This window comes from Schistocerca piceifrons, chromosome 1 (genome assembly GCF_021461385.2).
Source record: "Schistocerca piceifrons isolate TAMUIC-IGC-003096 chromosome 1, iqSchPice1.1, whole genome shotgun sequence".
In the NCBI taxonomy this organism is placed as follows: domain Eukaryota; kingdom Metazoa; phylum Arthropoda; class Insecta; order Orthoptera; family Acrididae; genus Schistocerca; species Schistocerca piceifrons.
The window spans coordinates 202,363,252-202,381,074 of NC_060138.1; the positions used below are offsets into that span (position 1 = coordinate 202,363,252).

Consider the following 17,823-nt stretch of genomic DNA (forward strand, 5'->3'; position numbering starts at 1 on the left):
TGATATTAGTAGACTTCTCTTGGCCAGAAATGCCTTTTTTGCCATAGTGAATCTGCTTTTGATGTCCTCCTTGCTCCGTCCGTCATTGGTTGTTTTACTGCCTAGGTAGCAGAATTCCTTAACTTCATTGACTTCGTGACCATCAACCCTGATGTTAAGTTTCTCGCTGTTCTCATTTCTACTACTTCTCATTACCTTCGTCTTTCTCCGATTTACTCTCAAACCATACTGTGTACTCATTAGACTGTTCATTCCGTTCAGCAGATCATTTAATTCTTCTTCACTTTCACTCAGGATAGCAATGTCATCAGCGAATCGTATCATTGATATCCTTTCACCTTGTATTTTAATTCCACTCCTGAACCTTTCTTTTATTTCCATCATTGCTTCCTCGATGTACAGATTGAAGAGTAGGGGCGAAAGGCTACAGCCTTGTCTTACATCCTTCTTAATACGAGCACTTCGTTCTTGATCGTCCACTCTTATTATTCCCTCTTGGTTGTTGTACATATTGTATATGACCCGTCTCTCCCTATAGCTTACCCCTACTTTTTTCAGAATCTCGAACAGCTTGCACCATTTTATATTGTCGAACGCTTTTTCCAGGTCGACAAATCTTATGAAAGTGTCTTGATTTTTCTTTAGCCTTGCTTCCATTATTAGCCGTAGCGTCAGAATTACCTCTCTCGTCCCTTTACTTTTCCTAAAGCCAAACTGATCGTCACCTAGGGCATTCTCAATTTTCTTTTCCATTCTTCTGTATATTATTCTTGTAAGCAGCTTCGATGCATGAGCTGTTAAGCTGATTGTGCGATAATTCTCGCACTTGTCAGCTCTTGCCGTCTTCGGAATTGTGTGGATGATGCTCTTCCGAAAGTCAGATGGTATATCGCCAGACTCATATATTCTACACACCAACGTGAATAGTCGTTTTGTTGCCACTTCCCCCAATGATTTTAGAAATTCTGATGGAATGTTATCTATCCCTTCTGCCTTATTTGACCGTAAGTCCTCCAAAGCTCTTTTAAATTCCGATTCTAATACTGGATCCCCTATCTCTTCTAAATCGACTCCTGTTTCTTCTTCTATCACCTCAGACAAATCTTCACCCTCATAGAGGCTTTCAATGTATTCTTTCCACCTATCTGCTCTCTCCTCTGCATTTAGCAGTGGAATTCCCGTTGCACTCTTAATGTTACCACCGTTGCTTTTAATGTCACCAAAGGTTGTTTTGACTTTCCTGTATGCTGAGTCTGTCCTTCCGACAATCATATCTTTTTCGATGTCTTCATATTTTTCCTGCAGCCATTTCGTCTTAGCTTCCCTGCACTTCCTATTTTTTTCCCGGAACATGTTTGTACTTCCTCCTTTCTTCAATCAACTGAAGTATTTCTTCTGTTACCCATGGTTCTTCGCAGCTACCTTCTTTGTACCTATGTTTTCCTTCCCAACTTCTGTGAGGGCCCTTTTTAGAGATGTCCATTCCTCTTCAACTGTACTGCCCACTGAGCTATTCCTTATTGTTGTATCTATAGCGTTAGAGAACTTCAAACGTATCTCGTCATTCCTTAGTACTTCCGTATCCCACTTCTTTGCGTATTGTTTCTTCCTGACTAATGCCTTGAACTTCAGCCTACTCTTCATCTGAGTCTATATCTGCTCCTGGGTACGCCTTACAATCCAGTATCTGATTTCGGAATCTCTGTCTGAGCATGATGTAATCTAATTGAAATCTTCCCGTATCTCCCGGCCTTTTCCAAGTATACCTCCTCCTCTTGTGATTCTTGAACAGGGTATTCGCTATTACTAGCTGAAACTTGTTACAGAACTCAATTAGTCTTTCTCCTCTTTCATTCCTAGTCCCAAGCCCATATTCTCCTGTAACCTTTTCTTCTACTCCGTCCCCTACAACGGCATTCCAGTCGCCCATGACTATTAGATTTTCGTCCCCCTTTACATACTGCATTACCCTTTCAATATCCTCATACACTTTCTCTATCTGTTCATCTTCAGCTTGCGACGTCGGCATGTATACCTGAACTATCGTTGTCGGTGTTGGTTTGGTGTCGATTCTGATTAGAACAACCCGGTCACTGAACTGTTCACAGTAACACGCCCTCTGCCCTACCTTCCTATTCATAACGAATCCTACACCTGTTATACCATTTTCTGCTGCTGTTGATATTACTCGATACTCATCTGAGCAGAAATCCTTGTCTTCCTTCCACTTCACTTCACTGACCCCTACTATATCTAGATTGAGCCTTTGCATTTCCCTTTTCAGATTTTCTAGTTTCCCTGCCACGTTCAAGCTTCTGACATTCCACGCCTCGACTCGTAGAACGTTACCCTTTCGTTGATTATACAATCTTTTTCTCATGGTAACCTCCCCCTTGGCAGTCCCCTCCCGGAGATCCGAATGGGGGACTATTCCGGAATCTTTTGCCAATGGAGAGATCATCATGACACTTCTTCAATTACAGGCCACATGTCCTGTGGACACACGTTACGTGTCTTTAATGCAGTGGTTTCCATTGCCTTCTGCATCCTCATGTCGTTGATCATTGCTGACTCTTCCGCCTTTAGGGGCAATTTCCCACTCCTAGGACAAGAGAGTGCCCTGAACCTCTATCCGCTCCTCCGCCCTCTTTGACAAGGCTGTTGGCAGAATGAGGCTGACTTCTTATGCCGGAAGTCGTCGGCCGCCAATGCTGATTATTTATCAAAATTTAGGCAGTGGCGGGGATCGAACCCGGGACCGAAGACGTTTTGATTATGAATCAAAGACGCTACCCCTAGACCACGGGCAAATCCCGTGAAGTATACATACAGAAAAAGAAATAATAAAAATATCAAAAATAGGATGATTTATTCAAGAGGAACAGCTTCATAAAATTAGGAAGTCGACTGAGCCGCGCACGGCTCGTGTTTTTGCCACCTTCTATTACGGTACTGCTACCTCGTTTTCTTATTCCATTTACTGGTGTCACTAACTTCCTGCTTTACTTGCCCGTGAGCGGCAGCAGCAGTGCGTATCGGTAAGTGCACTGTCGTAACATCTTCGGAGCGACCGATAGTATTTCCGGGTCGTCCTGTGTCTGACTTGGAGACGGACGAGTTGTGCAGTCAGGACGCAGCAGCAGTTAAGTCGCGGGACGGAGAGCCGCTGAAGCGCCGACAGCCAGTGCTCTCCGACCGCTGGCGACACACATGAACTGTCCGACGGAGAGAGATTGGAGCGGGACGACCGTTGGTTGGTCGTCTCATCGGCCGACGTATATTTGGTCCTTTCATCGTTTCCTGGCCTGGGCAGTTGGTCGATTGGCGTGGAGCAGCGAGGAAGTCTCCGTGGCGCGTGTCTGCCCGTGGCTTGGCGGCGTCCACGCGCTGTCCGAGTGTGAGGGGCTGTTCCGATTGCTACGAGATCCGTTGCTCAACGATCCCAGACACAAAAGATAAGTTATCCTGTCGCTTGGTCCGTTGACTGTCTCTCGGTTGGATTATCGTCGGATCGTGAATGGTTGGCCCGACTGGCTGCCTCACCTAAGCGAGCATTAGTGTTTGAATTCCAGGCCGACCCTCGAACATCTGAGCGCCTTTGGGTGTACTGTCTTTTTTTTTTTGTTTGTTCTTATTGTTTGTAGTTGTATGACTTCTAGCCGATTTTTTAAAAATTAAAATTGTTTTGCCCTTAATGCGTAAGATTCTTTAGGCCTTCATTCTAATATAATTTTCAGTTGTTTTGCTCTTAAGGCCTTCAGCCTAAATCTGTTTTACGTAAGACTTTTGGCATTTTAAAGGTTTTAATGTTGTTGAATTTTGAGTGTTGGCCTTTCAGCCGATTTTGAATTCAAATTGTTTGTTCTGAAAATATCAGACTCTTTGGGCCTTCAGCCTAAATAAAGAACTGTCGTAAGATAAGGTTTCCCTTTTAAATTTCTGATTATGCTTGCGTTTTACGTTATTGACCCTCAGCCGTTTTTAAATCAAGGTAGCTTTCAGCCGGTAATTAAGTCCCAAAAATTAAAATTGTGTGTTTGAAAAAAAATTTTTTTGGGCTCTTGTAATGTTTGATCAAATAATAAAGTTGTATGTTCGAGTGTAACTGACAGCCACTTATTTTGGTCCCTTTCCTCTATTTAAACTACCTGTCCTGTTCATCGGGTTAAGCGGGGCGTCTCATCCACAATGCGTTGGTCCACTCCTGGCCCTTATGCAAGCACTTAATTCGGCTTGTCATTGACTGATAGAGTTGTTGAATGTCCTCCTAAGAGATATAGTTCCAAAGTCTGTCCAATTGGTGTGTTTGATAGTCAAAATCCCATGTTATTTGTAGGTCGCTACCCATAACGCTCCTAACGTTCTCACTCCGGCGACCTTGCTGGCCAAGGTAGGGTCTGGAAAACACGAAGACACGCAGTAGAAACTCTCGCCGTGTCCGTGGGGGCATTATCTTGCTGAAATGTAGACCCAGGAAGGCTTGTCATGAACGGCAGCAAAACGGAGCGTGGAACCGCGCGACCGCTACGGTCGCAGGTTCTAATCCTCCCTCGGGCATGGATGTATGTGATGTCCTTAGGTTAGTTAGGTTTAAGTAGTTCTAAGTTCTAGGGGACTGATGACCTCAGATGTTAAGTCCCATAGTGCTGAGAGCCATTTGAACAATTTGAAAACGGAGCGTAGAATGTCGTCGACGTACAGCTGTGCTGTAAGCGTGCTGCGGCTGACAGCGAAAAGGGGTCCTGCTACGAAAAGAAACGACGCCACAGGCGATCACTTCTGGCTGGGGGGGCATATGACGGGCGACAGTCAGGTTCGTATCCCACCGCTGTCCGGGGCTTTTACAGACACGTCTCCAGTCTGGTTATTGACTGAAGAAGCAGTGTCATCAGTGATATCATCAGTGATAACCTCCCTTTGAATTGGGCGCAGATTATCACCGCAGACATATCTGGAGGTGCTCTGGACAGCGGTGGGACAACAGCCTGAGGGTCGCCCACCATACGGCTGAGAACCAGGAGTGCTCATTTCATGAAGCTTGTTTTTTGAATAAATGATTCAATTTTTCTGAAACTGTAATCATTTGTTCGTCTGTATATGTACATCGAATCTACCGATAGCCGTCCCCTTTTTATTTCTTGTCTTAGAGTGTATCATCTGCATAAAGAAATTTGCGAGACAGTTTCTGGAGGGTTATGGATATAAATGGGGTCAAAACTGTAGGGGAGAAAACTGAATCGAGTCAAGCCATTTCTCAGCTTAAGAAATTTGCTATTCATTTGTTCGGAACCGGTAGTATTGCTTTTGATGGAGTAAATAATTTTTTCAGTTCCTGTGGCACGAAGTTCCGTCATCTCCCAGAAAGATGGATATACACTCCTCGAAATTGAAATAAGAACACCGTGAATTCATTGTCCCAGGAAGGGGAAACTTTATTGACACATTCCTGGGGTCAGATACATCACATGATCACACTGACAGAACCACAGGCACATAGACACAGGCAACAGAGCATGCACAATGTCGGCACTAGTACAGTGTATATCCACCTTTCGCAGCAATGCAGGCTGCTATTCTCCCATGGAGACGATCGTAGAGATGCTGGATGTAGTCCTGTGGAACGGCTTGCCATGCCATTTCCACCTGGCGCCTCAGTTGGACCAGCGTTCGTGCTGGACGTGCAGACCGCGTGAGACGACGCTTCATCCAGTCCCAAACATGCTCAATGGGGGACAGATCCGGAGATCTTGCTGGCCAGGGTAGTTGACTTACACCTTCTAGAGCGCGTTGGGTGGCACGGGATACATGCGGACGTGCATTGTCCTGTTGGAACAGCAAGTTCCCTTGCCGGTCTAGGAATGGTAGAACGATGGGTTCGATGACGGTTTGGATGTACCGTGCACTATTCAGTGTCCCCTCGACGATCACCAGTAGTGTACGGCCAGTGTAGGAGATCGCTCCCCACACCATGATGCCGGGTGTTGGCCCTGTGTGCCTCGGTCGTATGCAGTCCTGATGGTGGCGCTCACCTGCACGGCGCCAAACACGCATACGACCATCATTGGCACCAAGGCAGAAGCGACTCTCATCGCTGAAGACGACACGTCTCCATTCGTCCCTCCATTCACGCCTGTCGCGACACCACTGGAGGCGGGCTGCACGATATTGGGGCGTGAGCGGAAGACGGCCTAACGGTGTGCGGGACCGTAGCCCAGCTTCATGGAGACGGTTGCGAATGGTCCTCGCCGATACCCCAGGAGCAACAGTGTCCCTAATTTGCTGGGAAGTGGCGGTGCGGTCCCCTACGGCACTGCGTAGGATCCTACGGTCTTGGCGTGCATCCGTGTGTCGCTGCGGTCCGGTCCCAGATCGACGGGCACGTGCACCTTCCGCCGACCACTGGCGACAACATCGATGTACTGTGGAGACCTCACGCCCCACGTGCTGAGCAATTCGGCGGTACGTCCACCCGGCCTCCCGCATGCCCACTATACGCCCTCGCTCAAAGTCCGTCAACTGCACATACGGTTCACGTCCACGCTGTCGCGGCATGCTACCAGTGTTAAAGACTGCGATGGAGCTCCGTATGCCACGGCAAACTGGCTGACACTGACGGCGGCGGTGCACAAATGCTGCGCAGCTAGCGCCATTCGACGGCCAACACCGCGGTTCCTGGTGTGTCTGCTGTGCCGTGCGTGTGATCATTGCTTGTACAGCCCTCTCGCAGTGTCCGGAGCAAGTATGGTGGGTCTGACACACCGGTGTCAATGTGTTCTTTTTTCCATTTCCAGGAGTGTATGTACGATACAACAAACTTGCAATGCGGTGACCTCACACTGTTGTCTGTTGTCTCCTGCAGATTACGTAAACAATGGCGGACACCAGTGACTACAGCTTTTTAGAGCGCGTAACTGCGAGCACCTCCATGGAAGGCCATGATGAGGACAGTCTTTGGAACAAGTGCGAACGAACTTCCAGATTCGATCGGTCGTGAACCATCTCCAAAGGGAACACGTCTTCGGTGTGAACAAAAACTTTTTCCTGCCGATAGTGTACAGGATAAACTGAGAAGTGATCGGACATCAACAAGAGAGGAATAATGCAGAGATATCGCAGCATTTGTGAAAAATTCATCAATGAACGGGACTCGGAAAAGATCAGCGGAACTTGGTGTGTCTTGCTCAACTTTGCGCAAAAACAGGACGACTTCAACGTACCGCTTATCGATCATCGTATGTTCGGCAGTTGTCGGACAGGGATTTGAGACGAAGGTAAGACACGTGTGTTCTACGTCTAAAGGTCTTTGAACAACATTTATAAGTGTGGAGAAGTGATTTTTAGCGATGAATGTGCCATTCACCGGAGTTCCCGATCGTCTTTTGGTCAAAGGAGAACCAATATTTTGATGATGAGGTACAGAATAACCTTTCCCATGTTATGTTATGGGCGGCTTCGATAACAGACAACTTTACAGTCCATATTTATTTGATGGTGCCGCCAACCAACTTCAGTATCTTCAGATGTTAAGGGCCTGGTTCATACCCCTATTGCAAGGGCAAGGAAATACTGAAGGCTGTTGGTTTCAGAAAGATGGTGGACCTCTCATTTTGCTATTTCGCTGTGGGAATATCTGAATGAGGTTCTCACAGATGGCTGGATAGGCAGTGGATAAGACATGACAGTTCGCTCTGAGATTTTATCATCAGCATTGTTGCAGAGAAACAGTATGCAACAGTTAATGACTTAGACGATACTGTGAGGCTGGTATTCCAATGGATTCCTCCAGTGATGCTGCGAAAAATATCGCACTGAACCTGGCTCTGAATTATTTTGTGTTCGTAGAACGACGGGACAGTTAAATACTCGAGTGGTATGTAGTAATGTGTATTTGTTCTAGAAGAGGTTGAATATTTAACAAGTATTTGTTTAAAGGTGGTAACGGGGTTTTTGTAGTCACGCTGCACACTCTAATCCATCCATGCATTTATAATAATCTTTTTTGTGACATTTGTAAGTGAAATATTCTCGAGAAGTAATGATTCGTGTTCACCAGTGCTTAAAGTTGATTTACTATATTTAACGGATAGTTTTTAAGTGCATGTTTCTTATAGCGTTCGCTGTTTCTTGAAGCACGAGCGAGACTGAAAATAAATAGAAGTGCTGTGTCTTAATGTGTCAGTGTGAATACACTGCGGAAAAATTGCAGCTATCCATCTGCTACGGTAGGCGAGACGTTCTCTGAAAAGCCTTTTGTTTATGTCTGTTCTTCTCCTTAGCTATTGTGCTGATGGCGGTTTTTAAGAAAATTACGTCCTAGATTACGTGGAAGTAGTTGTCGAACAGCGAAGGCTAGCGCAGTTTGGTACTTCCTGGTGAGACATAAAAGAGTGAAAGATATGATAAACAGTTAAAAATAAAATGAAACTTTATTAACAAAACAAACAAATATGTACAAAATACAAATAAAAAAGGAGTAATTAAAACAAAAACTGTACATAGGAACGAAGAAATTTCTATTAAAATAAAAATAACACAAAGTACTGTACAAAAACGTGATAAACAAGCAAGAGGTGCCTGTAAATAAACCAAATGCGTCAATGTCTCCCCTAATACGACAGCAGTGTCTGTAACGAAGTAGTCCAAGCATTAATCTTCGATTACCATCCAGTAGCGATTTGAATTGCTTGTGTTACGGCAGTATATACTAGAGTAAACCTCGTATTTTCTGTTTCCGTTTCATTTCAGCTTTTATCACTATTGTGTGCGTGTAGGCTTCCCGCTAAAAAGGTGTTGAAACAGCACGTGTCAAACAGCTGTAAGTAATAAATCCCCCAAATGGTGGTGCCATTTATTCGTGCTGTTAGGGAACAGGTACTCATATTTTTGATATAAACTTCTTGAGCACTACTTTTCGGACGATCCTTCGAACTTCGTTCTCCATATTATACCCCTGGTTGGCAAGAGATACATCTTACAGCACATACTCCTCGCCATCAGGTTCAACGTATTTTTCAGAATTTTACAGTCACGCTTTCATATTGGGAGAAATTGTGGTGTAAAATAATTTTGTGTTATATGAAGGAGATTATAAATTCCTGTAACAGACTTTTAATGCTTGTGGAGACCATGAGCGCATAACGTCCTGTCGATAGGTGTTCCGATTCCCAGTTTTGATAAGAATAAAATGACCTCTGCAGGAGGTGACACCATAGAACACTGCTACTCCCTTACTGCCTGAGGTGAACTCGTCCAGACTTCCGCAGAAATATTTTGGGTGCTAACGAAGTATAGCCTTAAATAACCCACCACGAATCCTTCATGAGGAATAAAAAATAATCTTTTCACTTGCGTTTATCGAGAACTGCATGACACATTCTATTTCAAATGTTATTTTTAGCTTCGACCACAATGACAACGGTGCAGTTTGACGGCTTCACCACATTACATGAGCAGAATGATGATCGAATGCTTTTTGATGGACCTGAATCATTTAATTAACAGATAATTTGTAAAGTGCACCGTATCTAAATTTGAGGGGTGATCGTAAGACAGACTTGGTGAACGTACGAAAAACCTTTGGTCGGTACCAGCTGATGGTGCGGCCTGGGCGAAATGCAGATTCATCAAGCCATGATCTGCATATTATATCAAGGTATGTGAAACACCATTACACCTTAGCAAATACATGGTACTTGTTGTGTCTTCTGGTGAGAAAAAAAGCTATTCAAAGGGAAATTGCTTTTCTCAAATTATATGCGACCGTGTGTAACCCCGGAAGGGTTTCCATATACTTTAGAGATGAAAGCATTTGTCCCTAAACAATGCACTATGTCAGTCAATAAAATTCTTCAGGGTATGTGACCGTAATTTTTGGCCACTGTTGTAAATGGCCTCCTCAGGGTGATTTTCCTGACTGTTAGGAAAGAAACCCTCGCGTGTTTCTCCTCAATGATAGGAAAGACACCTTAAGGCCGTCCATTTGCAACAGTGGGTGAAACGTCGGGCAATTTCGCACATTCACAATGCGGTAACGTACGCAGAATAATTTTACTGACTGTGACAACACACGTGGAAGCCTACGCTTACAAATTCGCTATGTCACTATCCAAAGATAATTTTCAATTTGTACGCAGAGAAGCCCAAAGTAAATTTTGTGAAATCTATGAAGTATCGGAAAAGTTCGTGCACAGAACTTTTCGGCGACTGTCATCTGTGTCCTACAGAAGAGACATCTCTCGGATATATACATCTCTGTAAGAGCGACGGCTCCTTGACATTAATTTCAATGAGGATGTACTAACTTCATTCGAACTCCTACAGGTATCAATAACTTGCGAATAGGGGGTTAATGGACGACGGACCCTGCATTGCAGCGTGCGATAAGTTCAGAATTTTGGTCGAACGGAAAGCGTGTCCGGATGGCCGAGACGGTTCAGGGAAACGTTCTGGAGAAGCGGAGCATGATGGTTCGAGTCCCGGTCCGTCACAAATTTTCAACCCTCGCTGTTGCATTACCATAATGCCCCGTGCTGTTGGATGTCACGAGTTTCCCGCCAATCCTTTCCCTTTCCTTCCTCATCCTTGTTTTGAGACTTCCTCGGACTACAAGAGTTTTCTTATACTGAGATGATGTACCTCTTGAGGCACAGGAGATAGTACAGGATGTTAGATGCTGTTCTATGATTTCTGACACCAGCAAATTTCAGAGAATCGACTACTAGCGGTATTACGTATTAACAATGCGTTGGCTGTCAGCTGGTACTTCTTCCTCCACCTGTAACAGTATGAACGCGACCCGCCCGCTCCCTAGTCAGAATGAAGACCTGAAGAGTGTAAACACCGCACGACGCGCCTTCTTCGCGTTCAGCAGCTGGAGCGGTGGCGACGGTAGGGGACGGGACCATACGTTACCCGCTTCTCCTCCTTGGTCGGTGGGCTCTTGAGCAGGTACATGAGCGGCGCGTACATGAAGTTCAAGATGGCGATGCCGAACAGCATCCACTCGAAGCCGATGCTCTTCACCAGCGATCCACTGAGTGCAGGGCCTGCAACACACCGCGCGCTGCATTAGCTTCATTCCTGTCGAGACTGGCAGGTTTTTGTGTGCTGTCTCTCGATCCCTAGACCACTACGTAAACTGGTATTTCAATAAATTCATAATTTAAAATACACTAGGTGTCAAATGTAATGCGATAGCGATATGCACATATGGAGATAGCGGTAGCATCGCGTACACAATGTATAAAAAGGTAGTGCATTGGTGGAGCTACTAAAATGTAGATTTTCACGGCCGGAAATGTCATGTCCATTATAATTATCCGGGCTGTTATGCCGTGATCGGTTGATGAATTCTGTGTCAATTCCCAACGTTTCATCCCCGTCTGCGGGGGACATCTTCAAGGGGGTCTGTAGCTCGATGGAAGGTCCAATACACCCACTGGCTCGCTACTGACTGCAGCTAAATTCCGTGTCCGCGCGTTCCCGCGCCGAGGCGTGACGTCACGTGATTTGAAAACGTCAGTGCAATTGGCCGCTGTCCGCTGCCGTCGATCGCCGTTGCCATCACCCAGTGGTGGACGGGTGGTACACATCTTCTTCAACACCGGCATCCATATACCGTTTAATTTCACGCCCTTCTCCTTTCGAATGAAATTATTAGGATGTTTGGCGATTTCGATTGCCTCCCTGTAGAGCCTTTCGTAATACCCGCTTGTGGCCGCTAGTACTTGCGTCTCCTCGAAACGAATATGGTCGTTACCTGGCTGGAAAGCATGCTCCGCAACAGCTGATCGTTCCGTTTCTCCTCTTCCACAATTGCCCTTGTGCTCTTCCAAACGTTTTGAAACAGTTATTTTAGTGGTACTCACATAAACACCTCCACAGCTGCATGGGATCCTATACACTCCTGCTTTTTCCAATGGTTTGCGAGCGTCCTTGGCAGGCTGAAGGTGTTCTTGTATCTTCATGGTGGGCTTGTAAATTACGGACAGCGGCCAATTGCACTGACGTTTTCAAAACACGTGACGTCACGCCTCGGCGCGGGAGCACGTGGACACGGAATTTAGCGGCAGTCAGTAACGAGCCAGTGGGTGTGTTGGACCTTCCATCGAGCTACAGACCGCCTTGAAGATGTCCCCCGCAGACGGGGACGAAACGCTGGGAATTGACACAGAATTCATCAATCGACCACGGCATAACAGCCCGGATAATTACAATGGACATCGGTGCAGCTGTCATTTGTAGTCAGATGACTCATGTGGAAAGGTATTCGACATAATTATGGCCGCACGACGGGGATTAACAGATTCTACATGCGCAATGGTAGTTGGAGACAGACGCATAGAACACTCAGTTCCGGAAAATTGTTAGGGTTCAAATGGTTCAAATGGCTCTGAGCACTACGGGACTTAACTTCTGAGGTCATCAGTCCCCTAGAACTTAGAACTACTTAAACCTAACTAACCTAAGGACATCACACACATCCATGCCCGAGGCCGGATTCGAACCTGCGACCGTAGCAGTCGCGCAGTTCCGGACTGAAGCGCCTAGAACCGCTCGGTCACCGCGGCCGGCAATTTTTAGGGAACTCAGAATTCCGAGATCCACGGCGTCAAGTGTGTTCCGAGAATACCACATTTCACGCATTGCCTCTCACAATGGAGAACGCAGTGGCCCGACGGCCTTCACTTAACGACCGAGAGCAGCGCCGTTTGCGTAGAGGTGTCAGACAAGCAACACAGCGTGAAATAATCACAGAAATCGATGGGGGACGTACGATGAACGTATGCGTTAGGACAGTGCAGCGTAATTTGACGTTAATGGGGTATGGCAGGGGACTACTGACGAGAGTTACTTTGCAGGCAGAACGACATCGCTTGCAGCGCCTGTCCTGTGCTCGTGACCATATCGGTTGAGCCTTGGCGATCGGAAAACCGTGACCTGTTCAGATGAGTACCGATTTCAGTTGGTAAGAGCTGATTGTAGGATTCCAGTGTGGCGCAGACCCTACAAAGCCATGGACTCAAAATGTCAATAAAGCACCGTGCAAGATGGTGATGGCTTCGTAATGGTATGGGCAGTGTTTACATGGAATGAGTTGGGTTATTGGCTGTAAATGGTTATATTCGGCTACTTGCCCATTCCCAACTATTCACAGACTTCATATTCGCAAACAGGATGGAATTTTCGTGGATGACAATGCCCCATGTCAAAGAGCCACAATTATGGCCGATAGATATGAAGAATACTCTGGACAATTCGAGCGAGTGATCTGGCCACACGCAGAGCACGTGATGGATTCCGCCGAACAGTTACGAGACATAACACAGAGGCTCAATATTTTTGCAGCGGAATTCTATCGACTTATTTAGTCCGTGTCCCGTTGAGTTGCTTCGCTACGCCATGCAAAAGGAGGTTCGACATGATATTAAGAGTTATCCCAAGACTTTCGTCACTTCAGTACACATGGACATTACACATGATTCAAGTTATTTCAGGATACCATATATCTGAGAGTACGTCATACTAACGTGATTTGCATATCGAGTACTCCCTGGTACTAAGAAGAAGTGTAAATAGCGTTTTAACATCTAATCAACAGCGATCATTACAGACAAAGCACAAGTTCGGAAAGGACAAGGATGAACGCGGAACCACCGGTGACATTTCAAAGTAATCAGTGCATTAATCGATTTATGGGAGTCACAGGAAACCCACGATGGCGTGAAAAGTAATTCTTAAGAATTTTTTGTGTGAAAACTCTCAAAGATTTTTAAATAAAACAAAGGTTGAAACTTCCTGACAGATTAAAACTGTCGGCCGAACCGAGACTCGAAGTCGGGTCCTTTGCATTTCACGGACAAGTGCTCTACTATCTGAGCTACCCAAGCACGACTCACAGCCCGTCCTCGCAGCTGTACTTCTGCCAGTACCTCGTCTCCTACCTTCCAAACTTCACAGGAGCTCTCCTGCGAAACTTGCAGAACTAGCACTCCTGGAAGAAAGGATATTGCGGAGTTCGAGTCTCGGTCCTCAGGAAGTTTCATATCAGCGCACACTCCGCTGCAGAGTGAAAACCTCATTCTGAAAACAAAGGTTATTAACATTCTACATCTTTCTTCTTCATGTTTGCATATTTCCAGGTCCCTGCCACTAGAAGGCTCCGAATTGTAGGGCGTAACATGACAGTGTACAACGTAACTACGTTGTCGCGTGAAAAACAGCGTACTGTAATGGAGTTTCGAATTCGAAGAGTTCGAGCACACATGGAGAACTCTCTCCTTCAGCATGACAATGCCCGACACGAGAGCTGCCACATCTGCAATAAATCAGACGCCTTGTGTTCACCGTCATCCATACAGTCCCGGCATTGCCCCATCAAATTTTCATCTCATTCCAAAACTAAAAGAACACTTTCGAAGACTTCATTTTCATAGTGATGAAGAGGTGCAAATTCCAGCCTTCGTCGCCCATGAACAGCTGTCAGCATCGGTGCATGAACCAGGATGCCGCTGCGGATGCCTATCAGTGCAACGTTCGCAGAACAGTCGTTGAGGAGACACTGTTCGTAGCCCCTTGATTAATCTGGGCTGTCAATTGCTCAATAATTGCGCGTCTACTCGCCCGTACACTCCTCCGCAGGCGTCATTCACCCCTGTCATCTACGGACCACGGTGCATCAATGTTTTCGATAGCACGAACGAAACTGGATGTCAACTGAATGGCGACATGTGGCCTTTCCAGATGGATCATGTTTTATACTCAATCGGCGTGTACGCTGTGTTCGCCGTTTCGGAAATGTTTCCACCCTTGTCCCGAAAGCCAACGATCAGTCTCTTCTGGACGTCAGATAAATTGACAACTACTACATTGTTTTGCGCATCCTCCAGACACGCTTTATATTGCCCTCACTTCTAGTGGTGCCACCTGCCGTCTGTGAGAGGTTATTGCACGTTGACGTCGGACATAGGGGGTGGTCACATTAATGTGACTGAACCACGTAAATAGGAAGCAGAAATTACATCACTCATGTTTCGACTGCTACGTAACAGTGTTGTTGTTGCGGTCTTCAGTCCAGAGACTGGTTTGATGCAGCTCTCCATGCTACTCTGACCTGTCCAAACTCCTTCATCTCCCAGTACCTACTGCAACCTACATCCTTCTGAATCTGCTTAGTGTATTCATCTCTTGGTCTCCCTCTACGATTTTTACCCTCCACACTGCCCTCCAGTACTAAATTGGTGATCCCTTGATGCCTCAGAGCATGTCCTGCCAACCGATCCATTCTTCTAGTCAAGTTGTGCCACAAATTTCTCTTCTCCCCAATCCTATTCAACACCTCCTCATTAGTTATGTGATCTACCCATCTAATCTTCAGCATTCTTCTGTAGCACCACATTTCGAAAGCTTCTATTCTCTTCTTGTCTAAATAATTTATCGTCCATGTTTCACTTCCATACATGGCTACACTCCATACAAATACTTTCAGGAACGACTTCCTGACATTTAAATCTATACCCGATGTTAACAAATTTCTATTCTTCAGAAACGCTTTCCTTGCCATTGCCAGTTTACATTTTATATCTTCTCTACTTCGACCATCATCAGTTATTTTGCTCCCCTAATAGCAAAACTCCTTTACTATTTTAAGTGTCTCATTTCCTAATCTAATTGCCTCAGCATCACCCGATCTAATTCGACTACATTCCATTATCTTCGTTTTGCTTTTGTTGATGTTCATCTTATATCCTCCTTTAAAGACACTGTCAATTCCGTTCAACTGCTCTTGCAGGTCCTTTGCTGTCTCTGACAGAATTACAATGTCGCGGCGATCCTCAAAATTTTTTATTTCTTCTCCATGGATTTTAATTCCTACTCTGAATTTTTCTTTTGTTTCATTTACTGCTTGCTCAATATACAGATTGAAGAAACTCGGGGATAGGCTACAACCCTGTCTCACTCCCTTCCCAACCACTGCTTCCCTTTCATGCCCCACAACTCTTATAAATGCCATCTGCTTTCTGTTCATATTGTAAATAGCCTTTCGCTCCCTGTATTTTACCCCTGCCACCTTCAGAATTTCCTTAAAAGGCAAGTAACAGTGTATGAAGAGGCAAATACAGGATCCCCTTAGTCTAGTATCGGGTAAAGAATTCCTCGTATTTACGTGTTATTCACTTTCGAATCCTATAGGCGAGGAAGTCAGCGGTGTCACTCTACGTCGTGCGCTGCGTATCCGCGCTACTCACCAATAGCGAATCCAAGACAGAAGGCGACGTCACCGATGGCGTAGACGCTGCCATAGACGGCGGTGTGGCGGATGTCCACGAGGTAGCCGAGCTCTGGCATCATGGAGCTGTCCACCATGCCGATGGCGAATCCCAGCCCAGCGTTCGGCACGATCAAGTGGTTGATGTTGCGCGCCAGAGGGATCTGCAACCCCGCAGCACACGCAGTTGTCTTGAACTGAAGTCATGTCTAACAACAGACTTGCAACCAGCTTGAATTTATGTAAGAGGATATTAGAAGAGGAACATGACACAGCCAAACAACCTAGGAAATTTTATCTCAAAAGTCGAAAATTGTCGCTATCCATGTAGTATTCTGTACATAGTACCGATTTCAAATATAGGGGCTTTTGGAGCCACTATATCTGTTGACGCAGTTTCACGTAAAACAGTCCGCCCTGATAGCTGAATGGTCAGCGTGACGGACTGCCATCCTAAGGGGCCCGGGTTCGATTCCTGGCTGATTCGGGGATTTTCTTCGCTCAGGGACTGGGTGTTGTGGCGCGCAGGTCGCCCAATGTGGCGTCGAATGTAATAAGACCTGCACCAAGGCGGCCGGACCTGCCCCGTAAGGGGCCTCCCGGCCAGTGACGCAAAACGCTCATTTCCATTTCCATGAGAAAACAGCTTGACACAATAATATAAGAAAAATTTAAATTTTCGGAAGAAGAGAGTATAATGTATCCCTCCATAGATATCCACTAGTATATCTGGCAACCTATCTCCATAGTAGTAACCTCCTGTTATGAACAAACCGTCAGCCGTTTTCCTTTGAAGTCGCTACGTCAGATAGTCTCTTACCACTTACTGCACGCTCACGCTGTCTGCTTCATAGCTCTCCAGCCTGGCTATAGAGGGTGTTTCGACGTAAACTCTAAGAAAGAAAGAGAGGAAAAAAAAGTAAGACGCGCCAGGAAGGAATTATCGGAATGCGACGGAAATAGGAAGATGTCATGTACATGTAGAGACGAACAATGATTACAGTTTCAGAATAACCACATTATTCGTTGAAGAGAAAGAGCTTCACAAATTGAGCAAGTCAATAATTCGTTGGGCCACCCCTAGCCCTTAAGCAAGCAGTCAGTTATTCGGCTTGGCATTGATTGACAGTTACGAGATGTCCTTCTGAGGGATATCGTGCCAAATTATGTCCAACTGGCATGTTATGCCGTCAAAATGCCGAGATGGTTGGGGGACCTGCCCATAATCCTCCAAATGTTCTCAATTGGAGAGATATCCAGCGACATTGCTGACCAAGGTAGGCTCGGAAAGCTCGAAGACAAGCAGTAAAATTTCTCGCGGGCAGGCATTATTTTGCTGAAATATAAGCCCTTGATGGCTTGCCATATCATCGACCTACCGCTGTGCTGTGGTGCCGTGGATGACAGTCGAAAGTGTCCTCCTATGAAAAGAAATGGCAGCCCGTACCCCCACTGGCGGTTCTCTCGCCGTATGGCTGTCAACGGTCAGACTGGTACCCTACTGCTATCTGGGGCGTCTCCAAACACGTCTTCGGTCTGGAATCTTGTTGATTGGA

At 45.9% G+C, this 17,823-nt stretch overlaps 1 protein-coding gene across 1 annotated transcript in view; it reads right to left on the minus strand.

Moving 5' to 3' along the window:
• The window catches only part of LOC124793741 (synaptic vesicular amine transporter), a 781,226-nt gene that overhangs the window by 26,301 nt on the left and 737,102 nt on the right, over window positions 1-17,823 (minus strand). Inside the window, exons 11-12 of the mRNA XM_047258044.1 lie at window positions 16,248-16,431; window positions 10,912-11,045 (exon numbers count right to left, since the gene is read on the minus strand). Coding sequence (XP_047114000.1) covers window positions 10,912-11,045; window positions 16,248-16,431 — 318 coding nt within the window. The remainder of the gene's footprint in view (window positions 1-10,911; window positions 11,046-16,247; window positions 16,432-17,823) is intronic.